Genomic DNA, 22,816 nt, shown 5'->3' with positions numbered 1-22,816 from the left:
TACAGTTAATTCTCTCTGATATAATTACAGAAAATTAAGGTGGCTTTGTGCATAGTAGATACATTGATTCTACATACGAAAGTTCAAGAAATATAACTTAAGTATTATTACTGTCAAAATTTAACTTAAGTATTTATCTACAACTGAAAGTTAAACTTAGATATTTATGCAGCAAATTACTTTTATTTTTATTGGGGATAGAATTTCTTTTTGTATGATTTGTATTTCCTTAGAGCATTTATTTTGCATTATTAGTTATTTGGAAGATGACGGTATTATGTAAGAAAATATATATAAATTTTTGGAATTGATTTTAGTCAAAATGTTTTGAATCCTTTCAATAGCTTTTCTAAAATTGTTGTGTTTTAAAAAATTAGCACAAAAATTGTAAAGTAATTCTCCATCAAATGGTTTACTATATGTATTTTAGCTTAATTTTTCTATTTTCAAATATTATTCATTCATTCTTCAAATTTCTTCTAATAATACTTCTCTCATCTTATTTTTCTTCAATGTGCTCGAAATCTTTTCAATCTTATTTATAAGACTACTAAACAACCACACAGAAAGTTGAGTATACCACCCATTTTTTTCTCTCTTTGGTGAGAGAAGAAAGTGGGAGGATAGAAAGGAAATGAGGGAAATAAGAGAGAGGAGAGGTCAAATTCTCTTGTATGGTAAGGGTTATTAAAATGAAAAGAAAAGTGTTAGGATAATAAATCCACTCAAATAAACAACTTTGAATTCTTCAATTTATAGAAACATTGGTACTCTCCATTTTTATTTGTTCAAAATTAGAAAATTATTCTCTAAAAAATAATAAAAAAACTAATTTGAAAATAATTTAGTAATTTTATAGATGCATAGTGATCTATCATTTCACTTCTCTATCTCTCTTACCAAACAATGTACATGAATTACTCATCTCCTCTCCTCTCATTTCTTTATACTTTGAGAAATACTAAAAAGTATTATTGGTGCCTAACACCCTTCTAAGTCTCATATCGGTATTGATGCAATTAAGTATCAAGTTCTATATAATTTAATGTAATAATTTTTAAGAAATATCGCTAACAAATCGTAAAGTGCCACTTCTAGAAGTTGCTAGGCACTACTGATGTCTAATATCAATGCTCTTTCCATCCTCTCAATTCTCTTTACACCCTACCAAACATTAAGGTGTTCATTGGACCACATCCAATATTTTTAGGCTTATCTAGATTCGATCCAATTATATATTGGATATTAGATTTTACCATTCGATATGATCCAATTAATTTCAGTCATCCATTAGATATTGGATTGGATCGGTTATATATATTGAGTGTATTTCATATATATATTTATTGATTTAATTTAAGTTTATCAAATATTTTAGTCATAGTATTTTTTTGATCGGATTGAATTCATCAAATATTTTAGATCCAACATGTATTAGATTAGATTAGATTCATCCGAAAAATGAGTAAAATTTTAATAATTTATATATATTTATGTATAATAATAAAAAAAAATTAATTACTAATCCAAACTAAATAAAAATACTAATTAATTTAATTAGATGTTAGGCGTATTAAATTTTTGGACATCACAACTAATATTCGATCTGATCCAATTAAATATTTAAAAATAATATACAATTTGATTCAATTACAATTAAATATCTAATATTTAAAAATAAATTGCCATTAAATTAGATTAATTTATACATACCCATACCAAACATATGATTAGAAAAGGAAATAGAAAATTGCCTACATTAAATAAAATGGTGATCTAGTTAAAAAAGAACCTATAAAAGCTGTTATTATATAAAATAATAGTAATAATTTTACTTTATTTATTTATTTATTTGGAAAAAGGTAAAATTAATAGATGTCTACTCTACAAATCATGTGAAATAGGGCACTCAATATTGGTACTCCTAGCAAGACCAGGCTGCCACACCATAAAAGAACAAATAATTATTTAGTATCTTCCACATGTTACACAAATATATCTTTATATATAAAGGAATAGTATTTAATAGTATATAGTGAATGAATAATACTATATTATTGTTATGTTCAAAAAAAAAATACTATATTATTGTACATCATTCCAAACAAAAAAGAATATTATTATTGCTATTTATTTATGTAAAAATAAATAATATATTGTATATGTAGTAATAGTATCATTATTGTACTCTCTTTTTATTAATGACTTTGTCATTAATGTAATATTGTACTATTTGATTGAGCTCACTTATGCTAACCAAAATTGACCAAGCTCATAAGTTTTTTGTTTTGATAATCTTTAATTTATTGCTCCATTGTATTTCCATTTTTTTTCAAAAAAATAATACAATATCTCACTTAGGGCCCGTTTAATACCGTTTATTATATTATATTATATTATATTGTATTAATATTAATATTATTTGATACAATACTATGTTTAGTATTAACTTGTATTAATAAATTATGTAAAATTGTAATATAGTTTCAATACACTCAACCCCAACACTACGGGTTGGGTCCCGGGTCCTCAGTCTGGGTTTGGGTCCTGGGTTCGAGTTCGAGTCCGGATTCGGATTCGAAATTTGAGTCAGGTCTAGGTTCGAGTCTGCTTCTCGAGTTCGGGTCTGGATCTGAGTCTCGAGTTCGGGACAGAGTCTCGTGTTTGGGTCAAAAATTAGGATTAACCACGAATCTTTTGTAAAAATTATAATATAAGCTAATATAGATTATTTGTTATGCATCAAATAATATAACTTACATTGTATTAAAATTTTGGTCGTAATAATTAATATAATATAAGTGTTATTTATTATTTAATACAATATGATCCTTATATGACATATTAAACGAGCTTTAAAGATTAATAATATTTTATATAATTCGTTTTTACTAATTACTATGCAAAAATCGATAACATTATTCACATCTTAATTTTTTTCAAATGAAAATTGATTTATAATAAATGAATAATATGATGATTCACAGTTAATAATAACACAAGGGTTAAAAAAAGAGAGATGAATATCATAAGAAGAAAAAGGGCATTATTGGTCATTTTGAAGAAAATATATATTTTTTTTTTTGCTAACTTTGAAGAAAAATACAATTACTAACCTGAAATAATGTTCTGTGACAAACAGATTCCCACCATCACACTTCTCTAAAAGAAGTAATATTTATTGTAAAAACTTATATGACATAACATATATGAATATCATCCTATGTTTTGTTTTGTTTTGTTTAGTTTGAAGATATTAAAGCAATTAAAATAAATGTAAGAGAATATACTTTGTGTGTCACTTTAATATATATTTTTTCTTTAAGAATCCAAATCGGAGATTATATATATTTTTTTCTTTAGCAAAATAAAAATGAGTGTTATCATTCTAAAAGAAAAACAGAAAGAAAGAAAAGAAAAGAAAAAGTGTTATCTATTATCTCTTCACAGCTTCACTTAGTAATAATAAAAATGTATATATTTTAAGGTGCTTTTATACAACAATTGCTTTAAAAGAAATATACTGATACTTTTTTTTTTTTTTTTGACAAAGTGATTAGAATCACTCATGAATTTACGACGCCCACGTCCGCCACCAGCGCTGGAACCTCCTCGAACCAGGATAGCTCATCGTCTAACCGCAGAGCATGCTTTGCCAAGCCATGGGCCGCTAAATTCTCAGAGCGAGCCACATGGGACAAAACTGCCCCCGGAAATTTAGACAATAAAACTATAACATCTTCAAACAACACTCCTAACTTGTTGAAATACATCTCCCCATTGTTGATAGTCGTCACCAAAGCTAATGAATCTGAATAAACTGAAAACAAATCAAAAAACCAAAAAATTTTATTAGAAAATAATCAATCCGATCAAAACACTCAAAACTCAAAATTGAAAACCTAGATCCCCATATAAAATACTATAACTAGCCAAAGGGAAACCCTTTGGCTAGTAGCAACTTAACTCTTGTATTTTACTTCATCATCATCTTAGGATTACTATCCCTTACTAAGACCCTAAAACCTAAAAACTTTTGATATGTAATCTAGTAATAACAAAAACCTGCAATGCTCCCATCCATAGGATATCAAAAGTTTACTTTGAAAATTATCGCAATAATAAAGTAAGCAACGAATAATGTATTCAATAACCTTGATTATCAATGATTAGTGTAATTCAATACAATGAAACAAAATAACATTGATTATTAAGCATTAATGACCCATTAATTCCATAATCCTTCCCAAAATAAACAAAATCAACCATATTAATTCATTATTAATGTCTGCATTTCCAAAAAATTACAATTTTCTTTATTGTACTTATCCCCAAAAAATTAATTTTTATACATATTTATTTATGGTAAAACTTTATTATAATCAAATCAATCTATATTGAATTGAAATTAGTTAAAATAATGCAATTCAGTTATTATGACATAATTATTCCTATTTTAATTTCCAAAAGACAAGTTGTAAAACTTCCAAAAATTATATCACCATAAAACATTTATAATGATACCTTCTTATACGACATAGATTACAAACCAAATTCCATAAAGTTTGACTTTCCAAATATATCTGAACACAATAAATTCGCATTTGACAATTAGTATTCACACCTCCTTTTATTACAATATCTTCGTATTTATTACTCTTCAAATTACTTGATTAATTTTAAATAATAATATTAGAATCTGAATACTAAATTCTACCACTTTCCCTTTTTGCTAATAATTCCTAAAAATATGAACCAACCATAGCTAAAAGCTATTATCGTTTAAACTTAATCCTCCTTAAACCTTATTTCACTTGAAAATATTTTTAAAATATCACTTTAAAATTTCTTTACAGCATACTTTAACTTAAAATTTATCTAGTGCATAACTTGTTTATTTTGCAATTTTATTGTGCTAACATTTTGTTATATTTTCAATACAAGAAGCCGTAAAATTTTAAACAAACTACCCTAAATAATTAGGGGCCAGCCATATAATAGGCTATAGCCTTGTAAGGCGCCAAAGCCATAAAAATGGCGCAAATATAGAACAAACCAATAACAAAAAGATTACATTATATCCCATTATAACAATTCAACATTATAGAAACAAGAAATTTTCGGATAACAAATTCTTTGAAAAAATCTTTATAGTTTGCTCCGTACTCTTTCCTCTTACAACTATCAAAACAAGATTATACAAGAAAAATAATAAAATTAAAAACAGAATATACAAAATTTAAAATGCAAAAGAAAAAACTTGATGGTAGATCTTATAAGAAAACAACACCATATAAACTTTAAAGATTTTTTCTATATATTTTGACATTGATTAGAACAGAACAAACCTACACGAATTCATTGATGAAAAAAATGACAAAAAACTAAAGAGAACTTAACTCTAATCTTATTGAAGAGAGAACAAGATAAAAGAATGTCAGGATGAACCTTACCTCCGGTGCTGAGAAGAAGATGAGAGCAGGCCGAAAATAGTCTCATTTAATATCACTAAAATGAAAAATAATAATGCAACAAATGTAAATATACTGATACTTATTTTGGTATCCAAAACAAATTTTAAGTTCAATTTTTTTTTTTTATATATATTTACTTATATTATAGTTATTTAATACAAAATTTTAATAAATTCAAAATAATTTACAATATAAAAAGTATTGTTCAAACAATTTATTTTATATAAGTGTAAAATAAAAATAGGCACGAGTGTAATACACTATTTGAACCCTATTTTTAGTATGTTAATTTTTTTCGAATTTCTTAAAATTTTGAAAGATGTCTTAAATAACTATAACGTACATGATCATTAAGAAAAATTAGCTAAAAAATTATTTCAAATATCAAAATAAATAAAAGTGCATATAGTAAGATGCATGAGATTCCCACTCAAGATGGTGACTATTTTTAACACGTTCACAGCAGCTCTTTTTGACTCACTATTCCCGAATCACAAGCAGCTTTTTTGGCTCGTCTTTTTGGACCAATTTTTAGATTTGGATCAGTTACTCGTTAGAGTTTTAATTTAACTTTGATATCATAGTAGAATGCGAAAGTGTATAGTTAAGGTAGTAGAATAGGTGAGTGTATGGTAAGGTGCATAAGGTTCCATCTCAAAATTAATTGGCAATAATGAGAGGAGTAGTTTATGCATCTTATATATGGTATTTAGTTTCAACATATTATCAATTTGAGACTCTTTAACATTCTCCCTCAAAATAGTAGTTTTTTTTTTCTCACCAATCTTACATGATCCGGTCACTTTTAATATTTACAATTTTGAAGTGAATATTTTTTTTTCAATTTACAATATCAACACGTTTTTCTCAATTAAAAAAATTACAATTTTAATTACATACCTATAATATATTCTAAAAAGAAATAAAAAAACCTTTATTACGTTTCTATTAATTAATTAATGTGACTTGCAAATTATTTTCTCATTTTTACGGGAAAAAACAAAATAAAAAAAAAACACCTTTAAACCTTATAAAATTGATTAATAAAAGAAAAAAAAATATAATTTTTGTTCTCTAAATTTTAATATTTATTAAAATATGTTTTCTGGATTTTTTAGACCGTTAAAATTTTTTCTAGAACTATTAAAATTAGGCTACTTAGGATTTTTGCCCCTTGAACTTTAACATGTACCAAATCATGCCCCATGAATTTTTAAGGCCGTTAAAAATGCATCGCGAATTGTTAGATTTAAGGATTTTTGTCCAATTTTAGTAAAAAAGTCTAACATGGATAAAAGTTCAGGGGGCATGATTTAGATTTAGTACATGTCAAAGTTCGAGGGGTATAATTTGGTAGATATCAAAGTATAGGGAGCATGTTTTAGTACATAAACAATCACTGAATTAGTAAAATTGAATGAAATTAGATAAAAGTCTTTAAATTCAACAATGTCAATAGTTCAGGAGGCATTTTTAACAAGCTTAAAAGTTCAAGGAACATGATTTGGTACATATCAAAGTTCAGGGTGCAAAAATCCTAATTAGCCTTAAAATTATTGGACACAATAACTTTTATTTATTTCCATTTAATTTTACTAATGTGAACATTGTACATGTACCTAATGGTTTCCCTAAATTTTGATATTTATCATATCGTGTCTTTTAAATTTTGACATGTATCAAAACATGATCTTTAAATTTTTATCCACATTAAATTTAAGTTAATAAAATTAGATAAAATTTTTAAATTTAACAATTTCAATAGTTGTTTGAAAATTTTGGAAGGCCTCAAGAATTCGAAAAGTATGATATAGTATAATTTAGAGAATTACTAAAAAGTATCACTGGTGCCTAATACACTCTTTGATATCATACTGTTATTAGTATAATTAAGTATCAGGTCGTATAACATAAGAAAATAACTTTAAAGAAATATCGCTAACTAATCATAGGAGATAAGTTGAGAAAGACCTCTTTTTTGTATCCATTAATCAAAAATGCCTTCAAATTATATTTTATTAAAATGTACCTACTTTTGTGAATGTATTGTCTAATATATTCTCACATTTTACCTAAGTCTAACATATAATTTACATTAATTTAAGAGGTATAATTGAGACATCATTTATAAAAGTAAGTATATTTTAAAAAATATAAAAATAAAAATAATAATTAAAACATATAAAATAAAGTGAATATACAATGTAATTTTCTTTGATCAAAGGACGCTACCTATAAAAATTAGTGGATATTTATATAGGGATATGATTTTGTTCCGTTATTGTACTTTCACAGATTGTAATCCGTGATGTACGGCAGCTGTTAGAGGAGAAAGTTATTTGATCTGACGGCTGAGATTGATCTAGGGATAATTAGGATTAAAAAGTAGAAACGTATTTTGACACTCATTTAATATACCCTAAAACTCATCTAATGTATCAAGAAATACATTCCGTAAAAATACATTAGAGAACAAAATCTTATCCCACTTATATATGCTTGATAAGAATGCTCAATATTTTAGGAGCCAAACTCAAAAGTCCTAATTAATATAATGAGATTAGGTTAATTTTGGAATTAAAAAAATAAAAAAACATGGTGTATTTGGGAAATAGTGGCTCTCTGCCCAAAGTACACAGTACATTGTCTCTCTCTTAAACCTGTCCTATGCAGCTATGCTTTGCTCTTCTTCACTCACCACATTCCAAAACTCAAACTCAAAATCCCAAACCCAAACTCAAACCTAAATCTTCAACTTCAACTTTCGGATCAAATCAATGTAAGTACAGATCTTTTTTAACCATAACAAGAAGATGAACAACATCAAGTTACTCCAACCTCTGTCATTTTCAGTCAAATAAATAAACTTATTATATCTTTCCTTTTCATACTTCTGTTTTATTATTAACCTTAACTTTAGTTTAATATCACTTCAAACCCCAAAACCCAAAGAAATCTCTTTTTCTCCACTTAAAAACTCAGACCCAACAGAAGAAGAAGAAGAGGGTTCTTTTCTGCCATTAATGAAAGCTTGAAACTTCAAAACCCAAAGAAGAAGAGAAAGTTGAGTTTTTTATTTCAAGCTTCAAACAGAAGAAACCCCTCCTCTTCAGTTCTGCCATTAATGAAAGCTTGAAGAAGAAGAAGAGGGTTCTGTTCTGCCATTAAAGATTGGATTTTTATTTGTTCTTCATCAAATCAAATCAAATAAAATCATGGGTTGTTGTTACTCAAGAATAGAGAGAGAAGAAACAGTTAGTCGATGTAAATCTCGAAAGAGATACATGAAACACTTAGTCAAAGCTCGTCAAGCCATGTCAGCATCTCACACAATGTATCTTCGTTCTCTCCGAACAACTGGCTCAGCTCTTCTTCACTTCGCCAATGCAGAAACCCATCTCCATCTCCATCTCCATCTCCACCACCACCACCGCCCACCGCCACCGCCGGTAAACCCATCACCATCTCCACCACCGCCACAAATCCCAATGAGCCCAAGTTCTGACACGTGGACATCAGTAACAGCTTCCCCTGCTCTTCCTCCTCCTCCTCCGCCGCCGCCTCCACCGCCGCCGGCTCCGTCATCGACTTGGGATTTCTGGGACCCTTTTGTCCCTTCTTCGTCGCGGTCGGTGACTGAGGAAGAATGGGATGACGGAACCACGGTGGCTGTGACGGTCACCGGAGCGGCGAGTACGGCGGCACCGCCTTCTGTTGTGAGTGGATTTTCGAAGGAGAGTTCGAGTGAGTTGGCTATGGTGGTTTCGAGGAATAGTAAGGATTTAGTTGAGATTATTAAAGAGCTTGATGAGTATTTGCTTAAAGCTGCTGAGGCTGGTTCTCAGCTTTCGGCATTGTTGGAAGTTCCGAGCTCTGGTTTTTCTACTCAGAGCAACAATGGAGGTAATAAAAAAATTAATTAATTAATTATATTTTACATAAGAAAAATATGGAAAATGTTTTTTATTTTTTTATTTTGATATTTGACGCAAAAGTGACTAGAGTTTTATTTTTATTGATAATTTGAATATATGTGGTACAAAAAAAAAGTATTTTTTCCCATAAATATGTGGTAAATGATTTATATATTAGATATTATTGGGGGAAAAAATAAATTGTAGCTAGCTAAATGTCCAAATTATTTACCATTTTTTTTGTATGTACTTAAATTTGTTTATTTAGTGTCAAATTTGCTTAGAATTGGATACTTTTATTGTAAAAAAAAATGAGTACTTAAATGTTACAAATTTAATAATTTGGTGTTTTTGCTGCTAAATTAATAATTATTTGAGTACAAATAATGGAGGTAATTATTTGCTACAAATGCAAATATTTTTTTCTATTGCGAGTAGTAATGGAGGTAATTTTTGTAGCATAAATTTGCTTATAATTGGATATTTTCAATGAAAAAATAAACAAAATTGAGTACCTAATACAAGTTATGATAATTTAGATATATTTGTGATACAAATTTAGTGTAATTAATATAATGGTAGTGTTTTTTTTTCCAGGTAAGGTTTATAACTATGGTTGGAGCTTGAGTCCATCTTCATGGTCATGGGGTTCAAATCCCAAGCTTTATGGAGGAGGAGTAGTCCAAAGTAATATTTTCAATCATAATATTGGAAATTTCAATAATAATAATAATATTAATGGGAGTCATTGTTCTACTATCGAGAGACTTTATGCTTGGGAAAAGAAACTATTTGAAGAAGTTAAGGTAAGAAACTAAGAAGATTTTGTTTTGTTTTGTTTGTTCACATTGGTTTCTATTGTAGTTGACCATGTTAGTGTTTTCTTTGGGGTTATTAGAGACAAAATTCTCTTATGTTTGGATTTTATACATTTGACCCTTTTATTTTTTTTGGGTGGTAAAATCTTCTTATGTTTATATTTTTTTTACAAATTTGATGCGTCAGTTAGATATCATTGCAACTGGATTACCTGTATTAGCTTCGAGATTTTACTATCACATTAAGTTTGTAAAGAAAAATAAGCTTAAGAAGGTTTAAGGGGTTAAGTATATTTAAATCAAAACGTAAAATGATTTTGCCGCTAATCAGGCCTGACACTTGGTCTAGGTTTGCTAGGTCTGTGCTTAGGACCCACCTAGCTCGGGGGCTTAAATTTTTTTCTCTAATTACCCTTTTTCTTTTTTATTATTTAAGGGTGTGGAGACCATAAAAAAAGAACATGAAAAGAAAATGTCAATTTTGAAGAAGCTAGAAATGAAGAGAGGTGATTATATGAAGACTGAGAAGACAAAGAAAGAAGTTGAGAAATTGGAGTCAGAAATGATGGTTTCTTCTCAAGCTATTGAGTCAACTTCTACTGAAATAATTAAACTCAGAGAGACAGAGTTACATCCTCAGCTTATTGACCTAGTCAAAGGGTTAGTCAACTCTTTCTCTATCACTTTGTTTTGTACTATGTTATATTTATGTTTGTATGTCTGTACAATTCTTATCCAGTTTGTGAAGCTATAGTGTGAAAATGGAGAATTTTGGTTGGTTTCATATTAGAGTTCTTTTTTACTTTCTTTAAGTTTGTTTTGAAGGGTAAATGGGTAATTAATCCATTTTAATACCATATATTGTCTCTTTGAAAATCTTTTAGGCTTTATTTGGTGAATTTTACCAATAGTTTTTTTCAGAGAAAATAATTTAGGTTATGTTAGGAGGTTGGATTTTTTGGGTGAGGAAAGGAAAATATAGAGAAAAAAAAAGTGTAGAGAATAAAAAAATAGTTAGTGCATGTTTGGCATCATAACTAAAAAATTGTTTTTTGTTTTTAAAAACAGAAAATTATTTTTTGAAAACAATTTGGCTTGTTTGGCCTTGTTTTTTTAAAACAGTTTTCAGAAAACAAAGTTACAAAAAACAAGAATTTTAAAAATTATACACTTTTAGTCAATATTGTTTTTAAAAATCACTAACTAAACATGACTTGTTTTTAAAAATTTTATTCTATACCAAACATGGGTTTTTATTATTATTATTATTTTCCCATTTTTTTTACATTTTTATTTTCCACCAAAATCCAACTTCCCTATATATTAAGAAAATTATACAATGTTTATTTTAAAATTGAAATCTTTTGGAATTTTATTTTTTTTGTTTTTTTTTTCCCAATTGATGTCACACTCACACTCTTCTTTAGTATTTGACAAGGTACCCTTATAATAAGATGCCCATAACCCTATTTTTCTTTTTTATGTCTAATTTATATATATTTTTGTTAGGAACTAGAAAGTTTTATATCTGAATTTAATGACCCAAAAAAATTGTATTTATGTGGCTTATGTGAGTAAAAAGTTCACTTTTTTATTCTGAATGAAGGACTCAGCTCAGAAAATGATGCTGAAATGGTACAGTAAAGAACTTTACTTTATTGACTGCTTTTATCTTTTCTTGTGTCCTTCTCTCTTTTCTTTCTTTGTAAAGATAGCTCACAGTCACAGTTACCACATCTCTTCCTTATTTATTTATTTTAAAGAAAGATATAAATAAAAAAAAAAACTTGTGCTCAATGTTTTTTAAATTGATTCTAGGATGTAGTATTCAACATAAGAAAATCGAGCATCGCTATATGGCTCGATTGGGATGAAAGTACAATCTTGTTGTCCAATTCCTTGTTGTTGTTGCTAACTTACTCAATTTACTAGGTTTTCGGTTTAAAGAATAATGTTGTTCAAGTGTTTGGTCATTAAGGCTCGAGAATTGTTAGGCGAGTAGGTCAAATTGTAAGGCTCAAGTTGTTGGTTTTTCAAAGTTTCTAAAGTTTTTACCGTCTATTTTAACTCTTTCTCATGTTAGTCGTAATTTTATATTGTAACCAGCATTGCTATATAGCTCGATTGGGATGTAAGTAAAATCTTGTCCAATTCCTTGTTGTTGCCAACTTACTCAATTTACAAGGTTTTCGGTGTAAAGTATAGATTTTTCTTCAAGTTTTTCGTAATTAAGGCTCGAGAAGTTAGTTTTTCGAAGTCTCTCATGTTGGTCGTAATTTTATTCTCATGGATTGACTTAATGTGCGTTTTAAGTAGTTCAAACGGTTAAACATGTGATTTGCTCCCACGAGATCTGAGGTTCGAGTAAAAAAAATTGTAGGATTAGACGGAGAACCTAATTTTAAAAATTAAAAATTATAAGAGCTATTGTTGTTAAGAAGCACACTCACTTTACAAATGACTTTACTTGTCTTTGCAGATTAATGTGCATGTGGAGGAGCATGTATGAGTGCCACCAAGTTCAGAAACATATTGTCCAACAACTCAAATACCTCAATGCCATCCCGTCCACCGAACCAACTTCCGAGCTTCACCGCCAATCAACACTCGAGCTCGAGCTTCAAGTACAACAATGGCATATGTCATTTTGCAACATGGTTAAAGCTCAACAAGATTACATCCAATCCCTCACGGGATGGCTCCGACTTAGCCTCTTCCAATTTAACAAAAATCCACTCTCGAGAACCGGTCAAGAATCGAAAATCTACTCTCTTTGTGAAGAATGGCATCTCGCAATTGATCGCATTCCCGACAAAGTAGCTTCCGAGGGAATCAAGAGCTTCTTAACGGTGATCCACGCCATTGTTGTTCAACAAGCGGAGGAACATAAACAAAAGAAGAAATCAGAAGCTGTGTTTAAAGAACTCGAGAAAAAGGTAGCGAACCTTAGATCATTGGAATCCAAGTACGGCCCTTACTCGGTGCCTGAATCCTCGGGTGGTGTTTCTAGAAGAAACCCGGTAGCTGAGAAGCGATTAAAGGTGGAAATGTTGCGAGCTAAGGCAGAGGAAGAGAAAACGAAACATGAAAAGGCAGTGAGCGTGACAAGGGCCATGACACTAAATAACTTGCAGATGGGATTGCCTCATGTTTTCGAGGGAATGGTGGGGTTTTCGAGCGTGTGTATGCATGCGTTCGAATCAGTATACAACCACACCAAGAGTTCCGGTCAAGAGGTGGATGTTAAAAGGCTTCTACAGTAAGAATCGCCTTTTTTTAAATCTTTTAGAACGAACGGTCGAATTCTTGTACATAGATTGTTCGTCGTTTTTGGTAGGCAGGGGAGAGCTAGAGTCGTAGCAGCGGTGTTAGCGCAGTTGGTTTGGTACATAGCGGTTAAATCTGTTGAAGATTTGTGTATGAAATGCACCAGAGCTACGAGTTTCGAATTACTTTATTAGTACTTTTGTCACAAAACATTTGATATGGTAGTTCTTTGTTATCTAATTATCTTTTAAGTTTTAAGTGATGGTTTCTTATCATTATTATTTGTTTGCAAATTAAGAATTTTCTTATCAACAAGCTCCAAATAACAAACTGCTGCCTCTGTATCTTAGTTTGTAGAAACTATACTAACAATTTTAATTTCCATAGCCAAAAACTTTTTTTTTTCTTTTTTCACCAATTGGGATTCATTAAAACAAGTACACAAGCTGCTACCACATTGGGCTGCACCTCCCCGAAAATAAAAATGACCTCCGGCCTTGCAACGTCGGGACGGTTTTAGCGATTCTATTGGCTAGAGAAACATAAGCTCTAGGACTAAAACCGAAACAACAACAAACATTAAAATGTCTAGAGGCGAGCTTTGAGAATGGCTGGCACGGCCCTCCATTTTCGAGGCAGAGGAAGTCTCAACAAACTCCGTCGAGTAGTAACAACAAAATTAACTCCTTCCGCTTGTAGAAGCAGCCAAATCAGTTCCTTTGGATTTGCCACCAGCACACAATGACACAATCCATCCGAAGAGCCCAACGAGAAACAAACCAGATGCATATTTACATCCAAATACATCTGTCTCAGCACCTGATCTGCTATAGTATCAGCACATACTAGAAACTAGAAATCAAAGAAAATTTGTAGTAAAATTATCCAACTACATATTTACAAAGGTAAATAATCAAGTTATTAATTAGTCTCTTCTCTTAACAAACATGTCTAGTTGTTTCTTTGTTGAACTAATAAGGTAAGTGGGCTTCGCCAAGAACTTTGCGATGTAGCCAAGTCAAGCGCTTATCGCCTCTTAGAGACAAAAATATTTCCCTTGCTAAAGGCTTGTTGAACATTTCGAGTGCAGCCAAGTAGAGTTTCTCATCAACACCTTGCATCTCATCCAATAGTTTGATACATTGTGTAACACTGTATTTGGCAGCATTCGATTGTTGTATGGCTGTTGTCCTCATCTTTGATGCAGTTGCCATCTCCAATATAGCTTCAGCAATCGCATCATCAATTCCTTTCCGCCCTCTTTTTCGAGTAGTACCAGTCATAGGAGTGGAAGGCTGCTGACCTTTATCTTGATTTTCGGTAACATCATCAGCTTCTTCTGATTCAGATGAGGACTGCTGCTGCAGGGACAAGGGTGTTGTTTGATTGATCTTTGATGGAGTCTTTTCCCCGACTTCAGCAGACTGATCATGCTTCCCGTTGGTTACTGATTCTGAGAATATAGTGCATAGCTTTTTGTAAATGGGGCAGCCACTAGTTCTCAAAGACTCAGCATCAGGAAGTTCCTGTTTAAGAAAAAGACTCCTTCACCTAAGACACATTTCGAAATTTTATCTTTGCACACAAAACATCATATAGCGAAACAAAACAACTACCTTGATGATTTCGGTCCATGCTTTCTCACTCGCAGTAATAGTTCCTGTAGTTTCATCCCAAGTGAAACCACCTCGACCGAGAAGGGACTTTAAAGTAGCATACTGCTTCCTCAGCACAGCATACCGGCTCTTTAGTTGGTCCTTGTCCCATTTAAGACCTGTTTTTCTATAGAAACCGTCACACATGTGCTCCCAAGATTTCTTGACAAAATAATTGTTTTGCCTATTCCCTTTGTAAACTTGTTCAACCATCAAATCTGCAAGAATTTTGGTAAGAAATGATGTCCATTTCGCTCTATTTTGTTGTTCCTGCGGCTGATGCTGTTGGGATTGTTCGCTCTTTGATCTAGTCACTCGGCTTGCCATCTATACAACTACTCTACAACATAAACTATGTTAGAGAATACACTGAAAAAATATGACATGTCCATCTCAAAGAGTTCTTAGCAATTACCCATTACTATACATGCATTGATAATGAAATATCATAGGCATAGAAATATAATGGAATTAAATTTAAAACGCATACAAAATTAATATAAAAGTTATTAATTATTTTCTCAATCTTGCATTAGAATTATCTTTCTTTTCTATTTTAAAATAGAATAGTTACTCTACTGAAATAACTTCCAATACTTTAAAGTGTAACCGAAGAAATAAAAATTGTTTCCTTTATATTTCACTTCATTTCACTATTCTCAGTCAAATGAGAGGTGGTGGTGGCGTTTGGTTGGAAGGAATGAAAACATAATGAGAATGAGAACATAAATAGAATCGAATGGATAAGAAAATAATTAAAATTTTCTCATAATACAATGGCCTTTACTTTCAACTTTCATTTCAAAGATTTACATTCCATTCCATTTCATTACCCGAGCCAAACACCACCTTAGTTCATTGGAGAAAATCAGAATGATATACATGAGAATATCCAAATGAGTTTCTTTTCCATCCAAAATAATCATTAACAACCAATCTATATAGTTCTCACATGTATTAAGATCTAACTCAAAAAATCTCAAATCACTAACTCGATGAAATTCAGATATCATAAACCCAAAATCTACCTCTCAATTATTAGCCTTCTGTTCACTTAGAAAATCAATTATTAGTAAATTATTATATGAAACTACTATGAAAATGATTGGGTTCATATCTGCATAGAATCACAGTAATAAAAAAAGACCAAATTTATGAAAATGAATGGAAATGAAATAGCCACAAGAACAATCTGAATTAGAAAATTTCAAAGCATTTATTAGTAAAAATGGCACATTTGAAATCAATTCGTAAACCCTAATTTATTACCTGGCTGAAGTAGAAGAAGGTCTGCGTTGAGGAGAGGAGTGAAGCTTTGACAAAAACTACATTTTGGAATGATTCTCCGATTGGATTGGAGATTATGAAGTTCTTCAAACCAAAATTGATTTTCTTTTATAAGAAAAAACTAAAGAAAGGAATTGAAGAAGAAAGAAAGAGCTAAACAATATGTCTTACTTAAAACGACATGTCGTATTACTATACATTTCACAAACTTTTTTTTTTAAAAAAAATAAAGTTAGAAAGATGAAATTACATTTCAAAATCATTACAAAAGAAATTTTTAGGGATGGAAGAAACATTTTAACAACTATATTGATTGTAAGTTTGAGATAAAATTACAAGTTCTTACAGTATAGAAAATAAAATGAAATAATTTTTTTACAAAAGTTAGTATAGTTCATAATTTCTCATTTAGAGTCCTCTCCATTGGTTGAGAGTTTTGATCACTATCCTTGAGTCGCTCTCCACAGTTACAAACTTACAATTATTCTTTAGTCGTTTTCCATACTGAGTAACAACTCCTATCTTCTGACTAAATTCTTAATCAAATGATAATTGTGTCTTAATATATTATAATTTATATATATATATTTGAAATTTTGAATAACTTATATTTATAATACTGAAATTAGAATTAATATTATACATTACACTATCTTATTATGAACATGGTTTGAAGAAAGAATAGTAATTTGGAATCCATGATCCATCCACTAGAAATACCCATGTCAAAATATCATTCAATTTTGATTCTCATAACTCTTTCACAAATGTCCTTGGATTTGGGCATGAACCTCTTAATGATGAGTACAAATTAGTTACCATTACTTATGATTCTAAACATGGAAAGTGCTTTTGAAGACATTATATTTGTTAGAAAATCGTTGCATTGGAATGTGATCCCAAAACACAAGGAGAAGAAAACCATTTATTATTATTATAGCTTTGAACTCTACATTTGTTTCCAACCAACTCCTTTGAGTGGTGCATTTAACTTAATAGTGCACATTTGTGTTACGAATACTCTTGTCACAATGAATAATGAGGAGATGGATTCGTTTTGTAAGTCGTACTATATTAAATAACAAATAACATTATAAATAAAATATTGTATTATATTAATCATTACGACCTTATATTTTAATACAATGTGAATCGTATTATTCAATACATAACAAATAATCTGTATTAACTTGTACCATAATATTTACAAACTTAAACCCTCGAACTCGAACCGAGACTTGGATTCAGTCCCGATCCCGACTTGGGACCCAAGCCCAAACTAAGACCCATACCCGAACCCTAGCCCAGATTGGGTCTCGGGTTTGATATTAGAGTCTGAGGTCCAAAGCTAGTTCCGATTCCCAATCCAAGTTTGGATCTGATTCCAAATCCGGGTTTGGGGCAAGATTGAGGTCAGGATCTGAATCTCAAATCTGAGCTCGGGGTCTGGGAATGAGATTCGAGTCCAAGTCCATATCGAGGTCGAGTCCAATTTATTGTAATGATATATTATAATTTTTTACAACTTATTAATACAAATCAATACCAAACATAAGATTGTATAAAATAATACTTCAATTCAACACAATACTATACAATACAACACTGTATAACAAACGAGCCCATACTGTAAAAGACTACGAAGAAAAATATAACTTAAATCTAATTATAATTACCAAGGTGGACTTAATCTAAAATTTTACAAATAAATTAAATTTCAAAATGGCTTGTATTATTCAGAATTATCTATGTAATAGCAATTTATAATATGTCCCGTATAACTCTTGCAAATTCAAAGTTGAAGCTAGATTGTCCACTAAATTTCTTTAACAACAAAAATATATTAACAAAAAGTATACATAAGTATACTTAAAGCATATGTAGAGACATCATATATATACACATACAAACATACATCTCACATAAACTATTTGATTTCCATGATGAATTGTGGTGAGTGAGTTATTTCAGACTTAAAGAATGTTTGATACAGTTACCTACGTTTTTTACCAATCTTCTATTTCATCCTCAGAAACTACACTTTCTTGATCATCCAAACTCATCATATCGATTCTCGAGTCTAGACTTTCATGTGTTCCCCTCCCAAGCCATTTGAACACGGGTGTGTATTCTGTGGCTATAACCGAAAAATTCGATGAACTCATTCCGTTACAAGTATCGTATCTTCGTTTTATCATCTCTTTCTGCGGTGATAAAGAAAGAAAGAATCAACATAAAGAGAAGCCATTAGATATATAGCTGACTCTAAGCCAATACAGGCAAATAATATATACCTTGTTGGACAATGATAATTGTTCAACCTGCCAGAGCTTTGGCCGACGAATAACATGCCACCTGCAGACTCGCGAATTAGTGTCGTGTGTAATGCAGTGCTCGATGAATAGTTAAAAAAAATAGTACCTCGAAGGCATTGGATGATGATTTCCAAATAGGACCCCACGAACAGCGACTGAAGCTGCAGCTGATTGTAGAACATTCTCTGCCTCGTTGCGTCTGGCAAGCATTCCACGAAAAGTACCTAGAAGCAAATCAACATCTCCCAAATATGAAGCCACTGTCCATGCATCATCGATTGCCTCCTCGCTCAAGAAGTCTAGAACTGTATATACAGAAATTGTATTCATGAACCGAAATTAGCATAGTTTGGCATGACAAGAGACTATAACTACCAATATTATTGAGCTCGTATGCGAGTAAGAAGAAACAATGCAAGTGTTGAATTACCATTTTCATTAAGAAAGTCGACAATAGACCTAGCTTGCCCATGAGCTTGACAAAGGATCTTTTCTGGAGCATCCATTTTAAGTGGTAATCTAGCCAATCGTTCTTGTACAGAAAATTCATCTCCGACTACAAGACAAGAAGATGATTTAGATATTGAATAGAAGCCGAGTTGACATGAATTGTTTAGCCATATATACCAGATTCCAGAACATTTTCAGTTTCTCTTTTGTTATGCAGAAACTTTCCCAGTGCATGAAATAGAGAAAGTGTCTCATCTCGGCCGAAGTCTAGAGGAAATCCCTCGTCCATGATAGGACGATTGGGTGAAGATATTGGATGCGCTAGACTTGGTTTCACACAGAAAAACTGTAAAGAAGTAATTGCATGTCTGATGTCACCTCCACTTGCTTTTGCTATGAGATCAATCTGGTCCACAGACACTTTACACTGCTCTAGTCTGCATATTCTAGATAGAATCTTCTTGGTTGAATTATGCGTAATAGGATTGAAAGCGACCTTCAGATTTCCAAAATAGTTCATGTAAGCACACAGTAAGAGTCAGTAACGGTGCTGTAAGAAAAAGAAAATGATATTGTTGAAGGAAGTAAACCTTACAAGCCCCAGCATTTTCGAGAGACGATTGAAGTTCTTCAAGGTATTGTGTTGTGTGGTCTCCTGAATCAGCTTCACCATAATTGGTGACTAATATGGCAGTAGGTATCTGAACTGACCGCACAAGAAGATAGAGACTGTTTCTAAGTCTTTCAAAAGCTAATTTACCATTTGTGACAGGAAGATCATCTATTAAGAGAATGATTGATTCTTTTGACTCCATATTCTCAGTTGGTGGTATCAATCCATACTTCCTAACTCTCTCCACAAAATATTCAAACTCGTCCAATTTTGACATGTAACGCAACCCTGGCAATTGACCAAATTAAAGAATATCCAGAAATTCATATGAACATCATCAACCTCCTACATATTTCATGTGAAGTTTTCGGTTAAATAAACTATCTTTAAATACCTGCACTGGAGTTATGTAGATGTTCTTGCCAAATTATTGGCGTAGGTGTGTTCCATTCACACAATCTCGCTCCGAAATGACAAGCTATCGCATGAACAGTTGCCTATAAGATGAGAACAAACAGGACATGGATAAGCACCCGTAGGACATGTAATGGGACCTTCACAACAATTCTAACGTAGCCTTTTACAACAAAAAACTCCATACTTCATAGTTTTAAACACAGTCCAAAGTACTTTACCAAGAGAAAAGTTATTTCATAAGAAAAGTTCAAATGTTATCTGAGTAACTTTGTCACATGAAAACAGGAGTAGCAACAAATCAAGATGTCTACTTGCCGATTTTCCAAGTAACTTTGACAAGAACCCAAAATTTGCAAAAAGAAAAAAACATGAATATTTTTTAAAAATTAAACATGTCTACTTGCCGATTTTCCAACTCCAGCTTGTCCAGTGATGACGATAACCTTGCTAGTGTTTTCATCCTGTGAGTAATGAAGAGAAATTCTCAGCACACAGGTAGATTTCATACAAAAAGAAGCAGTTAGCAAAAGGTCCAAACGGGAACTAATTTACTTCCGAAAGGATATATTGTGATAAAATTACCTTTGAAGAACCTAATCTTTCTTCAAACCACAATTTTACTTCTTCAATCTGCAATTACAATGACAAAAATTAGCTAATCAATATCCAAGTACAACACATTGAGAAATAACCCAATTAAACCCACCTTCTTTTTATGAACAGCTAACTCTTCAAGAGAATGAGGTTTATATTTATCTACCCATAACTCTTTCTGGTTGCTTTCTCCAGAACCTGAGTCAAATTTCCATTTCCATTTTCGTTCAAGAAAAATAAAAGATGAACAAGACAGAAGCTAAAACAGTAAAATTCAAAAAAAAAAAAACAGAAAAATTTCAACAAAAGCATACCATCAGATACCTTGAACCCAATAGGAGTATCATCAAAATCTTCACAAAACACTTTGATCTGCAATTAATACGTGAATGTGATAAACTTTATTAGATTGTCCTCAGAAAAAATGACAATTAGTTGGGAAAAACAGAATGAGGTTCAAATAACATATATAACAATATACATATCATCCATTTTGCTTATATATATTTATATGTAAACCAATATGAGCATTTGCATATACATTGATACATATACGTAGTCATAAAGAACCGCAAATAAAAGAATCAAAATCAAAACCAAAGTACCTCATCCCAATAGCTAGTATCTAATGTACAGTAATTGGGAAAAAGAGAAGGAGATTCAAATGAACTTATCTAATGAAATGGACTTCATAGCAATTTGCATAGAACACTTATAACAATACATATATAAATCAAAGACCAATATTAGCATTTGCAAAGGAAAAAATCAAAATCAAAATACCTCATCCGAAGTGCTAGTATCTAATGAAATGAATTTCATCGCTGTTTTTGCATAGAACACTTGTATATATAAATATAGATATATATATCATCCATTTTGCTTATATATATATATATATATATATATATATATCAAAAACCAGTATGAGCATTTGCAAAGGAAAGAATCAAAATCAAAATACCTCATCCCAATCACTAGTATCATCTTTAAACAGAAAAGAGGTAGAATCCGAAAGACGAGGCTTCTTGGAACGTGAGGGGTTTGCATTTGGACGAGGAACCGTGGAGGAGCTGAATTTGGACCTGGTACTGGGCGGACGAGTGGAGCTCAGTGAACGATGACGGTGACGACGACGTTCGTCGTCATCCGATGATGATAGAACCACAACCTTGTTCCTCTTCTTCCCCATAGCCACACAACAATGAGAGAGAGAGAGAGCGAGAGAGAGAGAAATGGTGGGATTTGGGAAGTTGCAGAAGAAGAAGAAAGAGGTTTTAGAGAGAGAAAGGGATTTGGCGGGTATTTGGGGGCGTAGGAGAGAAGCCATTTCAGAGTATTCATTGTCTGTATACGCACCTCACGCTAATTCTATGTACCCTACCTAATAGAATTCTTGCTGTCTCTTTTTATTATTGTATTATTAATTTATAAAAATAATATTAATATTATTATGATATATTTTAAAATAAAAATTATGTAAATATTTTATACAACAAAATTTTAATTTACTACTATTCATAATAATATCTCATTTGAATTTTTAATTGTACTAAATGGTATACCAAATATAACTATACTATATGTGCATATTGTATGTAATATTAATTTAGTAAATATATTGAAAGGATAAAAATTTTATTTAATTATTAAATTACATATATTAAAAGAGTATATATATATTATATATATATTAATTACATGAATAAAAAAATAACACATCTAAATAATATTAAGCACTACTAAATTTTTTTGGCATTTATTTGTAGTTTTGTATAATATTGGGAACTATATGTCTATTATAGCATGCTCAATAGTTTAACCATTTGAGATTAGTTCAAGTGGTCGTAGGAGGGTGCGTGTGTTGAAAGTTATGAGTTCGAGTTTCAAATTATGCATGATTGTAATATATAAACGCTTAAATCAAAAAAAAAAAAAAACATGCTCAATAATTTCCTCTCGAACATTGTTTGACAATAACGTTGTAACATTTCTTCAGCCTTGTAACACAC

General features: G+C 31.0%; 3 protein-coding genes across 6 annotated transcripts; 1 reads left to right on the top strand and 2 right to left on the bottom strand.

Annotated features, from left to right (window-relative positions):
- Nucleotides 1-8,016: 8,016 nt before the first annotated feature.
- LOC115702670 (protein ALTERED PHOSPHATE STARVATION RESPONSE 1) lies at nucleotides 8,017-13,751 on the top strand. The gene is made up of 4 exons (XM_030630096.2): nucleotides 8,017-9,377; nucleotides 9,986-10,194; nucleotides 10,643-10,866; nucleotides 12,686-13,751. Exons 1-4 carry the CDS (start codon nucleotides 8,690-8,692, stop codon nucleotides 13,467-13,469), a joined length of 1,905 nt encoding a protein of 634 aa, XP_030485956.2. The 5' UTR covers nucleotides 8,017-8,689; the 3' UTR covers nucleotides 13,470-13,751.
- Nucleotides 13,752-14,326: 575 nt separating this feature from the next.
- On the bottom strand, nucleotides 14,327-16,556 carry LOC115702673 (uncharacterized). 3 transcript variants are annotated; one of them, XM_030630100.2, is made up of 3 exons: nucleotides 16,398-16,556; nucleotides 15,090-15,468; nucleotides 14,327-14,999 (listed from the first exon to the last, which is right to left on the bottom strand). In XM_030630100.2, the coding sequence occupies exons 2-3, from the start codon at nucleotides 15,453-15,455 to the stop codon at nucleotides 14,445-14,447; spliced, it is 921 nt and encodes a 306-aa protein (XP_030485960.2). In that variant the 5' UTR covers nucleotides 15,456-15,468; nucleotides 16,398-16,556; the 3' UTR covers nucleotides 14,327-14,444. The 3 variants fall into 3 exon arrangements, with proteins under 3 accessions (XP_030485960.2, XP_030485962.2, XP_060962781.1); XM_030630102.2 differs by having other exon boundaries at nucleotides 15,090-15,463; XM_061106798.1 differs by having other exon boundaries at nucleotides 15,090-15,455; nucleotides 16,398-16,550.
- A 1,664-nt stretch (nucleotides 16,557-18,220) lies between these two features.
- LOC115702671 (cell cycle checkpoint protein RAD17) lies at nucleotides 18,221-22,124 on the bottom strand. Of its 2 annotated transcripts, none has more exons than XM_030630098.2 (12): nucleotides 21,769-22,124; nucleotides 21,119-21,176; nucleotides 20,917-21,002; nucleotides 20,793-20,840; nucleotides 20,615-20,671; nucleotides 20,188-20,290; nucleotides 19,771-20,081; nucleotides 19,358-19,676; nucleotides 19,161-19,286; nucleotides 18,837-19,035; nucleotides 18,710-18,770; nucleotides 18,221-18,619 (listed from the first exon to the last, which is right to left on the bottom strand). In XM_030630098.2, the coding sequence occupies exons 1-12, from the start codon at nucleotides 21,994-21,996 to the stop codon at nucleotides 18,422-18,424; spliced, it is 1,794 nt and encodes a 597-aa protein (XP_030485958.2). In that variant the 5' UTR covers nucleotides 21,997-22,124; the 3' UTR covers nucleotides 18,221-18,421. The 2 variants fall into 2 exon arrangements, with proteins under 2 accessions (XP_030485958.2, XP_060962779.1); XM_061106796.1 differs by lacking the exon at nucleotides 21,769-22,124 and adding an exon at nucleotides 21,588-21,684.
- Between the last annotated feature and the right edge of the window lie 692 nt (nucleotides 22,125-22,816).

This window comes from Cannabis sativa, chromosome X (genome assembly GCF_029168945.1).
Source record: "Cannabis sativa cultivar Pink pepper isolate KNU-18-1 chromosome X, ASM2916894v1, whole genome shotgun sequence".
NCBI lineage: Eukaryota > Viridiplantae > Streptophyta > Magnoliopsida > Rosales > Cannabaceae > Cannabis > Cannabis sativa.
The sequence above is the reverse complement of the archived record's forward strand: the minus strand, read 5'-3'. Positions and strand labels throughout refer to the sequence as shown.